Here is a 12,603-nt window from a genome sequence, read left to right on the forward strand (position 1 = left end):
TCGTTTCCACTGCACCACGATGGGGACTCCCCGTCAGCATTTTTAGAGCATGGTTCTGACTTGACTTCTCTTGCTTCCAGTGAGTAAATAGTTCAGTAATTTGTAATAAGTAAGTATTAAGTAATACCTTCGGAGAAAATTTTTTCTCTTTCTCTGTTCGTAATTTCTCTTAAGTGTTAGTGATGAATTCAGAATTTAGAATGGATACAGAAGGTATTCCTTAATAATTAGTGGAACAGAGAGAAGGAAGAAATGCCCAGGGGAAAGGCTCTCTGTAAGTAATTTATGAAATTAGCCATTTAACAAACATGAGTTTGGTTGCCCAATCCAAAATAGGTCACGTCTAAAGTATGTTAATAACCATTGCTGAGGAAATATAATATTTGGATGTTTAAATTATCCATATTATTCAACAATATTTATGCCATATTTATTAAACCTACTTGTTAATTTTTTTCAAATCATGTAATAATCCAAGGTTGAGAAATATATACAAAAGTTATTCTTTAAATTGACACTGTTTTCAGCATTGATGAAATGACACAATTCATTTGACAAGAATGAATGGAAAGTGCAGAATTGTGAACTGGTAATATCACAGTATGTCCTCACTTCTTAGATGTGTAGCTGTTGATGCTTTGTAGGAAGAATGTCATTCAAAAAGTTCATTGGTTTGGATGGAGTTCATGTGGAAAGTTGCAGACACTGTGGCCAATTTATAAAATAAATCAGATGTAAGTGTTAATAACTGCTTGCCAGTGACAATATAAAACAGTATTTCTTTGATGTTCTGCCAACTTTTAAGTCATATTGGAAAATCGGTTTCTTTCAAAACATTGGTTTCTTTCAGAGTGAAAATATTGGAGGCTTCATATATAAGTGAAATGATCCAAATTCTACGTTTAGTAACTAAGAACTGTTATAGATCCTCAACAATTTGTGTGTGTGTGTGTGTGTGTGTGTGTGTACAAAGATATCTGTGATACATGGGCAGTACTGAGACATTTAGATAATTAAAATTCACCCATAAGTAAGTTATGATAACCTCAAAAGTATATCTATGTGTAGTCATAGGTACATAAATGATCTAGGAATGAAGTCTTAATGTGACCTGGGCACCTAGTAAATTTCAAATTCTATAGTAGAAAGAATGACTATCACAGAGAAATAGTAATTTTTACACTTTTATGGGACTTAAAACAATCTAATTTTGAATTCTTTTCATATTCCACATTTTAAATTTCCAGATTCAGGCCCGGCTCAAGAAAGAAGAATGGAATTAGAATAAGAGGATTACACTTTGGGAAGGAATATGAGTTGTATGTTTTTCATCATTCTATCTTTAGATACTTATATGGAATTCATATGAGTTTAATATCTTTGTCAAGAAATATAATTTATTATTTTCAGAACACTTTACTGTTTATTAATATTAGGAATAGTTATTTAAGATCTGCATCCTTTTATGTTTATCAGGAGTCATTTGTTGGATGGAAAAAGAAGCCTTCATCTGTTTTAAGTACATTTCTCTTCCTTATACTGTTTTCTGCAATCATGATGATGTTTTATTTGTGGAAGACAAATCCTTCTGTGGAGAACAAGCCGTGAGAAATGATCTGCTTTGTGGTGACTATAACTTGGATGCCCAATAGGTGACCAAAGCTCAGTAGTCTTTGACAGACTCCATTATTTTCCCTGCCTAGCTCATTTCTCCTATATTCACTGTTTTGGTTAATTCCTGTCTTCATGCAGTCAGTCAATCAGTAGCCAGGAATCTGGAGGTATTCTAGACTCTCTGCTCTTTCGTTGCTTATGGTTTTTCACCAAATCATGTAAATTGCACATTTTCACCTGTTATGAATCTGTCCCTTCCTATCCACCATTCCTATAATAGAGCTTTCCTCTCCTCTTTGGGTTAATGAAATGCTCCTATAGTCACTTATCTGTCATTCTATGGCGCTGCATGATGACTCTATGTCATCAGCTGAAATTAGAAAAAGATTAAATTGTCCATAAAATGTCCTTAAGATCCTACGTAACTTGGTTCCTGCTTGCCCTTTTCATCTGGTCTTTTACTATGCTCCCAACTTGAACCTTAATTGTAGCTGTTTTTACGTTCATCCAGTTTCCTATCACATCAGGATGTTTGCTCGCTGCTTCTGTTCATATTGTTGTCTGCTTAATGTTATCCCTACTCCCTGCCTCTCTTCACCACACCCCTTCTCTGGCTGGCATACTCACCTCCAGCTGGCAACATTCAGATCAAATAAGTAAAATCAACAGTCCTCTTTTGTGTGTCTTGTACACACATAAGCCTTTCACAATACCTATGACACTTTCTTACACACATCTATTTACTTGTCTGCTAAGCCATGATAGAATGAAAGCCATTCAAGTACAGACTCTTTGCTTTATTCATCTTTGTATCTTCATAAAATTGCAAAGTTTTAGAAAAAATGTAGATAATAAATGCTTACTGAATTGATTAATGAAGTAACAAAAGTTAATACCTGGGTTTTCAATAAGTATCTCAGGTGAAAGTCATATTTTTTTATTACCGTTGAGAGACACTGTCTGGAAAGAAAAAAATAAACAACTTTGTTTAAAATTATGTAGGAAAACTTTTATTAACTTTGGCACATTTATCTCAAGTTCTGCTTGTCTCTCTATCATTCTATAGTAAACATGATTTAAAAAGATTTACTGTTGACATAATTTTAAACACCATTTCAAATGGGTGCCTTGTAATCTTTGTATAACTTGATAGGCTACAAACATATTTGAAAACTTTAAAACTCCAAAAGAAGTCCATGACAACTTAACTAAACCTCTCAAAGACTATTCATGATATCAAATTACTCTAAATTCAAAATGTAAGTTGCAAAGGGATTCATAAGCACATGATGATAAATACATCAATAGATGCTAAATATGCAAAATTTTGAAGGTAATTATTTTCAAAATTAATGACATACATTTATCATAGATGGCCTTGTCTTTTCTACCAAACGTCTTTGTTTTTCTGTTTGTTTGTTTGTTTTTCTTTTTATGGTCATACCCGCAGCATATGGAAAGTTTCTGGACCAGGGACTGAATCCAAGCTGCACCTGCGACCTATGCCACAGCTGCAGCCAATGCTAGATCCTTTAACCCATTGTACTGGGCCAGGGATCAACTGAGCTACTGCAGTTTAATTCTTAACTCACTCTGCCACAGTGGGAATGCCTGGGAATTTTTGGGGTTTAAATTTTTTTTTTCCAAGCTTATATTAATGCTCCAGCTTTAGCTATGCTTAGGTGGAATAGATGTAAGTTGAACATAGATTCTTCTGGCTTCACTGTTCAAAATTATTTCCCCAAACATTATTGACTTCCCCTTCCTATTTGTCCTGAAAACTCCTAATTAAATTTAATATTAAGTGGTACAACACAAAAACACACCAAAATATTTTACAGTAGCTGCCTTCTCAGTCTTTATTAAATAAAATATTCCCTTTAGTTAGTTGGAGTACCATCTAACTGTTCAATGACAAAGTGCACAGAATACGTAAAAGTCAGTGGAGGTGTAGGAAAAGAATAGTGAAAAATTTTGGCTATTGAAGGATTTTTATATAAAACCTAATCCTAAAACTTAAGAAAACAATAACCAAGAATGCATCTCCTTCATCACCTTGCTATTAGATATTATATCTATTTTATGGAAAAACTCCTGGGAACCAGTGAAGGTATGTGATTCTCCCAACTTCTTACAGGAAAGGGAGTCAGAGAAGAGGGAGACTGACGTCAAACTGCTGCCGTATAGTGCTTGGTCTTTCAATGAAACCGTGAAATGTTTTGAGGAAGGCAGACAGGGTAGCACTGTATTTCAAAAAACGAAGTGCCGGGGATCACCAAGATGGCACAATAAGAGGTCCCATCCTGTTTCCTCACAAAGAGCAACAGTTATACAGCTATCTGTGGACAAAAACAGCTCTAGGAGAACTCAGGAATCCACCTAAGAAACTTCAGCAACACAGTGGGGAAAAAACCTAAGAATAACTGCATAAAGAGGGAAGGGAGGAGTTCCCATTGTGGCTCAGTGGTAATGAAATCGACTAGTATCCATGAGGATGTGGGTTTGATCCCTGGCCCTGCTCAGTGCGTTAAGGACCTAGTGCTGCCATGAGCTGTGGTGTAGGTCACAGATGCAGCTTGGATTTGGCGTTGCTGTGGCTGTGGTGTAGGCTGGCAGCTGCAGCTGCAGCTCTGATTCAGCCCCTAGCCTGGGAACATCCATGTGCCATGGGTACAGCCAAAAAAAAAAAAAAAAAAACAAGAGGGAAGAGAGAACATTTTGCCTACGTCATCCCATTCTCCAGGCCAGCACTGCACAGTGCCAAGAGGGAAATCCCCTACTGGAATGAAAGGAAGAGTGGGGTGAGTGACCATTTTCCCCAGCCTTTGGGACACTATGTGAAGGACCTGAATTGGTTTCACTCCACCCAGAGACCAGCAAAGCTGAGATGGATAAAAATGGCTAGGAACAAGGAAGAAGGGCTACCAGCATCACCTTGCATGGTTCCCATCAACTGGCTCTGTATTGAACCCCAGTAACTTTCACTGCTGAAGAAACCACTTCTTTTAGGTTGTGCAACTTACTGACATATGGCTGCTTGTAGTATTCTTCTATGATCCTTTGTATTTCTATGCTATCCATTGTAATTTCTCCTTTTTTCATTTCTAATTTTATTGATTTGAGTCCTCTACATTTTTTTCTTGATGAATCTGGCTAAAGGTTTATCAATCTGGTTTTCCAAAGAAACCAGCTTTTAGTTTCATTGATGTTTACTATTGTTTTCTTTGTCTCTATCTCATTTATTTCCAGTCTGATCTGTATGATTTCTTTCCTAAATAGACATTTCTCCAAAAAAGACATACAGATGCCTCCCCACCCCCCAAAAAAACTGCACATGAAGAGATGCTCAGCATCACTAATTATTAAAGAAATGCTAATCAAAACTACAATGAGGTATCACTTCATGCTGGTCACAATGGCCATCACTAGAAGTCTGCAGACAAATGCTGGGGAGGGTGTGGAGAAAAGGGAACCCATCTACTCTGTTGCTGGGAATGTAAGCTGCTGCCATCCCTGTGGAGAACAGTATGGAGGTTCCTTAAAAAACTAAATATAGAACAACAGTGTGATCCAGCAATCCTACTCCTGGGCATCTATCCAGAGAAAACCATAATTTGAAAAGATACATGCATCCCAATGTCCATTGCAGCATTATTCACAATAGCCAAAACATGGAAGCAACCTAAATGTCCTTCAACAGAGGACTGGATAAAGATGTGGTACATATATACAATGGAATATTACTAAGCCATTAAAAAGAATGAAATAACGCCATTTACAGCAACATGGATGGACCTAGAAATTGTCATACTAAGTGAAATAAGTCAGATAGCAAAAGACAAATATCATATGAGATCACAAATATGTGGAATATAACAAAAATGATGTAAAAGAATTTAAAAAGCAGAAATAGACTCAAAGATTTTGAAATCAAATATGTGGTTACCAAAGGGGAAATGTGTGGTGAGAGGGATAAGTTAGGAGTTTGGATTGACATATGCACCCTACTGTATATAAACTAGATAGGTAATAAAGACCTACAGTATAGTGTAAAGTAATACACTCAATACTGTGTAATAACCTATATGGTTGTTAGAATGTTGTATACTTCTGGTAACTGACCCCAAAGAAATGGAGATACCTGAATTGTCTAACACGAAAATTCAAAATAATTGTCATAAAGATGCTCAGAGAACTATAAGAGAACAGAGAAAAATAATTCAGTGAACTTAGCATAACAATATAAGAACAAAATGAGAAGTTCAGTAAAGAGATCGAAGACATAGGAAGAACCAAACAGAAATTCTGGAGCTAAAGAATACAATTGCTGAACTGAAGAATTTGATCAAGAGCTTCAACAGAAGACTAGACCAAGCAGAAGAATCAGTAAACTCAAAGACAGATTTGGCTGGGCGCAGCCAAAAGAAAAAAAGGAAGTATGCTGAGAATAGAGCTTTTTAAGCTTTAATGTTCTTACTATCACAGCAACAACAAAATGGTAATTATGTGAGTGAAGGATGTGTTAACTAACCTTATTGTGATTAACATTTTGCTATATATATGTGTATCAAAACATCCTATTTTTTGTACACCTAAAATGTATAGTATTTTGTTTTGTTTTGTTTTGTCATTTTAGGGCCACACCCTCAGCATATGGAGGTTCCCAGGCTAGGGGTCTAATCGGAGCTATAGCCGCCAGCCTACACTAGAGCCACAGCAACGCGGGATCCGAGCCGCATCTGCAACCTACACCACAGCTCACAGCAACACTGGATCCTTAACCCACCAAGCGAGGCCAGGGATTGAACCTGCAACCTCATGGTTCCTAGTTGGATTTATTTCCGCTGTGCCATGACGGGAACTCCAAAAAAAATGTATACATTTTATATCTATTATATATGTCAGTGAAACTGGGAGGAAAAAGGTTTCCAGTGGCCTTTAAGAGGCCAAAAATGTACCTGTGCTAGGTAACTTTTGAGAAAGGTATAGGTATGGGCAGAATGCAGTTGAAGTGAATGAGCATCAGTTGAGTTCGGCACTCGGTTTTAGTCATGGCTGTGGCATTAAATATCTGTATGATGGTTAGCAACTGTGTGAACTTTATGTTTTGGGCTTCCTTACCAGAAGAGAAGCAGGACTAAGAGTTAGAGGTCCCCTAGACTGAAGTCCACTGTCCTGGGCCTGGAAAGAAGGTTGGAGGAATTAGGTTTCCAGGCTAGTCTGTGCCTGCCAGATTTCCTCTACTCCTCCGTGCAGCAGAGTTTTGGCTTTGTCCTAATTTAACACTTTGAACACCTGTGTTGCACAGTGGTCAGGGCCACCTCACCTCTGTGAGGAGGCAGTTAATGGCAGGGTGCAACAGCAACAGGATAAGCACTGTCTTACTTTGACCATCTTCTCTCAGCCTCCTTTGCCTCTCTGTGCCCCAGGTAGTATCCACCTCCAGAACACTATCTCCCAGGGATTCCCAACCATTAAAAGAATTTGTCAGATTCAGTGTCTCTCCCTGTGCTTGTTGTGGTGATGGTGGTGGTTGTTTTATAAATTTATTTTGGAACATAGCCTTTGTTAATATGCCATTTTGGTGGGGAACCTGTCTGATCCCTGTAACTAGCAATAAAATAAATATTTGGATGAAGTTGTATCAAAAGTCCTTCCCTAGTCTTACCCATTCTATGATTTTATGGTATCAGGCTGAATATTTGGGTGAAATAAAAAAGAAAGACTCAAAAAAGAAAAAAATGACAAGAGTCCTTAGGGCTGTAAGCAAGTTATTTAACCTTCCAGCACCTCAGTTCCCTTGATTCTGAAGTAAGATAATACATATTATTGAGGTTGTAGAGAGAATTAGATGAGATAATGTATACAAAATGTATTAGAACTCCAGGAAATGATAGCTATTATTAATCATAACTAAAAACAATTTTAATTGATTTTTATAGCAGGCTTTGCTTTAGAGATTTATGACACAAACCTCCCACACTCCATTTTTTGCTCATTTAGCCCAGAACAGCTTTAATTCCAGATAAAGGCATACTGTAGCATTGATATCTTCTCCCAGGTTAGCTTCCTGATAGGCCTATTCTTTCAAATAATACATGCATACATTTAGATATCAGACTCAATTAGGGTATGTTCATTTGCTGTCACTTAAGTTTTCCAATTTGAATTCAGACTCCACTGTTTATAATATACCAATTATTTTCAAGACGTCCCAGAAAGGAATTTAAAGCAGGAGATGGTGACTTTCAAAGTATGGAAATTCAGTTATACAAAGAGCTCAGTGACACATGCACAATCAAATTTACAATATGAATGAGGAAAAAAAAATCCTTGAAAATGTAATAACCGGTAGCAGAGATATTTTAAAATGAATGTAGGATTGTTCTGGAAGGTGTTAGCAGCTCTTCAGATATATCTGAATAGCTGTGAAGAATAGATAATTATTAAGAGACTTTGCCAAGGGGAGATATCTATTAAAAGTACAATAGCTTCCACAGTACTAGTGAAAGGACAGTTTTTACAGTCAACTGAAAAATATTGTGATTTGGCATTTGAGAACTCAGTCAGAAAGTAGTCTTGGAACAGAAATAAAATGTCTTACCTGGATACTTTCCAAATATGCATAAATTGTAGAAGTTGATTCAGATAAAACTGACTGTGGTCATCTGCATGCTGTAGACAGCAGAATATATTAATATTTATAGAGTGAATAGGAATGAATACCAGATAAAAATAGGTCTGTAACTTCCTGCTGTCATCTTATTCACCTCTTTTGATAACCTTCATTCATCATTTTAATGCTTTGTTTTAAAGACCTTCTAAGACTCTCCTTAACTATATAAGTATTCTTTTCAGAAGTAAAACAGAAAACTGAGCTTTGGTTGAGGATAAAGCCCAAAGACAGCTGGAAAACATCCTGCCAGCACCAAGGTCAAACATTAATTTCTCCTAGCAGGAAGGGAGTTTTTCAGACGCCAGTCCCCCAAGTGCATGCACATTTTCTTTACATTTAGGCCATGAATGCTGTGGCAGCCTAAGACTTGACAACTTGCCAGATAGACCAGCAGACACAGAATGAACCCCTCCATCTTTCGGCTTTTCCATATCTTGCTGGCAAAACATCAGTGTAAGAGAACTTTCCATCCCATAAACATTAAATTATGCTAATGAAGGGCAACTACTGATAGGGATAAATTCCATGAGTTATCAGATGGCATTGTGTTTTCTTCCAAGTTGAGCAGGAACGACTCATCTTAAAATATCAGTCCTCTGGTCCAAATACATGCATTCTCTCTCTCTTACACACACACACTCACCATCTTAACCCTTGATTAACTCTTCTGGAACAGGTAGCCCTGAAAACCCAATGCAAGACTACAGAGATTGATGGTATATTCCATCATAATTGCCCTTTTTCATCACACAAGAACGTTAAGTTTGACAGCTGAGCGAGTTCCTTAATGCCTGGAGTGCACGTAGCACACACAGTCTATTTTTAAAAACTGCCTACTAGAGTTTCTGACAGAAAACATCAGAAGGAAAACCTTTCCATGGCTTAAGGTCAAAAGTAAATTAATTTTTATATTGGGTAGTTTTGTGAGGAAGAAGAAGGAAGATAAGTTACATGGAAAGGATAAGGTCATCACGATAATACAACACCTTGAGTGCATGCTAGGGAAAAAGAACACTTTGTAGAAATGCTAAGGAACTTGAAAACATGTGCTTATTCTGTAGGAATTTCCATCTAGAGTCACCAGATGATGCAATCTGAAAGTGTGATAATGGTTAAGACAGTTTCTTTTCTTTTTTTTTTTTTTTTTCTCTCTGCAACAGAGAAAGCTAAACTTTAGGCATGGAAAGAACAGTAAAAGAGAAGGGAAAATAGAAAGTGAAAACTGGAGCCAAGACAGAGATGGTAATATTTGAACTGTAATATTTGATATTTTCCTTCTTTCAGAAATTAAAATGGGGAGTTCCCATCATGGCTCAGTGGTTAACAAATCCGACTAGGAACCATGAGGTTGTGGGTTCGATCCCTGGCCTTGCTCAGTGGGTTAAGGATCCGGAGTTCCATGAGCTGTGGTGTAGGTCGCAGACGCAGCTCTGCATTTGCGATGATCCCACATTGCTGTGGCTGTGGTGTAGGCTGACGGCTACAGCTCTGATTAGACCCCTAGCCTGGGAACCTCCATATGCTGAGGGTGTGGCCCTAGAAAAGACAAAAAAAAAAAAAAAACAAAAGAAATTCAAACAAAGCAACATAGAAATAATATGACGTATTGCATCTTTCTGTATAGCATAATCGCATTCATTTAAAAACCACTTTACTTTGCTTCCAGAGATACTTTGGGGATTGGAGGAGATTGGCTTTCTCGTACAGTCACTTAGAAGAAAAAACTTTTGTTTAAAGGATCTCAGAGGGTTGGACGAAAGTTTGAGCTGTTATCTCTGGAATGTATTGTGCAATTTACTTTTCTCCAAAGCTAAAGGCCATACCTTTGTCTTAAGAAAAACATTAAGGTACTTTTTCCCTTTTTTTATACAAAAATATATTAATGTTCTTTGAATGTTTCCTTGAGCTAGAAAGGAATTCATGTCTGCAATGTTGGCAATACTTTCCATCAAATTTGAGAAAGATAAAGGGAGAAAAAAATTCTTTAAGTCTCAGCTCTTCACATCGCTTCTAATTAAGACAGGTTTTAAAAATTTGAAATCTAGGATGATTTCTAAATACTGTCAACCTGTTTTGTGAATAATTTCATGGAATATGAATTAAATCACCATATACCAGCGTAGTAAAAGTCAGTTTGAAATAAGAAAGCTATCTAAGATGAATTGAGCTTTTTAAGATTCAAAGTAGAAGATTCTGAAATATCTGCTTAAAGGTGATTATGTCAGTACATTTAATAGGATGATAGTGAGCATTATATTCCCAATATTCTATAAAAAGAATATGATTAGGCCAATTTTATATTTTTTTACCAGAAAGGAAATTATTCATAAATGTTTAGCTTATAGCTTAACTTATGAAAACTGTAGAGAATTTTGACATTAATTTAAATAATGGAATTAAGTGAGGAGACCATTCACATTCCCTTAGTGTAGATGTATAAAAAAAAAATCATGGGTCATTTATTTATATATAGCAATTCAGACTGTGAAGAAGGGTCACAAGTTGATAGATGTCTCAGCTTTATTAATCAGCATACCATATCTGTTCCTGAAGGATTTCACAAAACAAAGCAATTATCTTATTTTCTTCAAATATAGTGTTTCCATTTGAAATTATAATCTAACTTACTCTATGGATACTAAAAGTTTCCAACAGAAAGTGGGATAACATGGACGTCATTTTGATGTAACATGCTAATGTCCATACTCCTTAATATTTTAAATATCATGAGTAAATACTTGAAATGTTTGTGTTCCAACTAGTATTAATAAATTTTTAGAGTTTTTAATAGTAAAGGACTAAAATATATAGTCTAACCTACTGTTTTTGCTATTGAGCTATTATGAATTAATACATGTAAAGCGCTGATAATAGTGCCTGGCACTTAATACATTCTTAATATGGTTAATTATCACTGGATACCAATCATGGCCTAGACTTTGGTGTATGTGGATAAAGCTGTGGAAAACAAAACAAAACAAGAAATCACATAAAGCTAGAATTTTGATTAATTGCTCTGAAACTCATATCTAAAACTTTTAGCCCATAAATTTAATTGTTTTTGTCTCATAAATTAGTGGCATAAGATATGGAGACCTTCACTGACTGGGCTCAAATCCAACTCTGCTTACCAGCTCCATAAATGTGACCTGTGGAAAATCAGGAGCTCCCTTGACTTTAGTGACCTTATTTTTAATAATATTTGACACATGAAATTTTTGTAGAGATTAAATATGATAGAAACATTAAAGTTCCAGCTGTACAGTATATGCTCTATACATACTGTATCAAAGTAGTGGAGTTATATGCATTAAATTTACAAGAAACAGAAATGTTAGTGCTTTGTGAATTACTGCCAGTGAGATAAGGTGTTTTGTTTTTTTTTTTTAGGAATATGCAACTTCAAAACTAGTGTAGAAATTAGAATCATATATTTTTCTCCACTCCTTACCACTGAAATGGAACTTGATAATTTCAAGTTTTTCCTCAACACTGAGGACAATTTGAAGACTCTTTGGTTTATTAATATTGAAGGTACTAGTTGTACTTTGTAATGTTTCTTTGTGGAGATTTCAGATGCATAGCCCTGGAGCTGTCAACACTGGCTGAGTTGGGTACCAGTTCCAAAAGTTATTTCTAATCAACTCTCTTTTGGCCTCATTAAATTATGTTCCATGTAGATATAATGCAAACTAATTCACCACCTGACATTTTTTATGGTGAAGCACCTCAGACTAGGGAAAAAAAAAAAAAGAGTCCTGCACTGGATATCTGTTATCTGATATAAATGACAGGGTGATAGGATTTTTTTTTTTAAAGCAGGTAATTGGAAGATTCTACAGATAAAAACTGCTAGAATATCAAAGTTCACTGCATACTGTGCAATTTGGGCTTGAAGTAACTCAAGATATCACACAGGGAATAAAATTTATATCTAACAGCATGAAACTGTGTCATTAAAGCCTAGTAATACCTTTCTAGATAGTTTTATTGTATACATTATGAATGTTAATCTGCCCTGATTCAAACTGTGTTGATACCCCAACATAGTCTTCAGCTAGATCAAGAGTTATTTCTCTTCCTTCAATGATTTCCTCTTCACATTTTCTATTCCGTTTGCTTCCTAGTGGATTCATGGATAGTATGAATATGAGTTACTGAGTTACTCATAAATGATTTTTCAAGAAACCATTTACGATACTGAGATTGCAGTAATGTGTTCATGTAATTGTTTCAGTACAAATTGTTAACAGACATATAAATAAATATTTCATTGTTTTAATAAATATACTCAAATAAATATGTATTCATTA

The 12,603-nt window shown here is 35.9% G+C and overlaps 1 protein-coding gene across 1 annotated transcript in view; it reads right to left on the minus strand.

The window, feature by feature from the left end:
• The window catches only part of PIK3C2G (phosphatidylinositol-4-phosphate 3-kinase catalytic subunit type 2 gamma), a 360,083-nt gene that overhangs the window by 288,638 nt on the left and 58,842 nt on the right, over positions 1-12,603 (minus strand). Inside the window, exons 7-8 of the mRNA XM_047787464.1 lie at positions 8,219-8,289; positions 2,511-2,574 (exon numbers count right to left, since the gene is read on the minus strand). Coding sequence (XP_047643420.1) covers positions 2,511-2,574; positions 8,219-8,289 — 135 coding nt within the window. The remainder of the gene's footprint in view (positions 1-2,510; positions 2,575-8,218; positions 8,290-12,603) is intronic.

Source organism: Phacochoerus africanus, chromosome 7 (assembly GCF_016906955.1).
Source record: "Phacochoerus africanus isolate WHEZ1 chromosome 7, ROS_Pafr_v1, whole genome shotgun sequence".
Classification (NCBI taxonomy): Eukaryota; Metazoa; Chordata; class Mammalia; order Artiodactyla; family Suidae; genus Phacochoerus; species Phacochoerus africanus.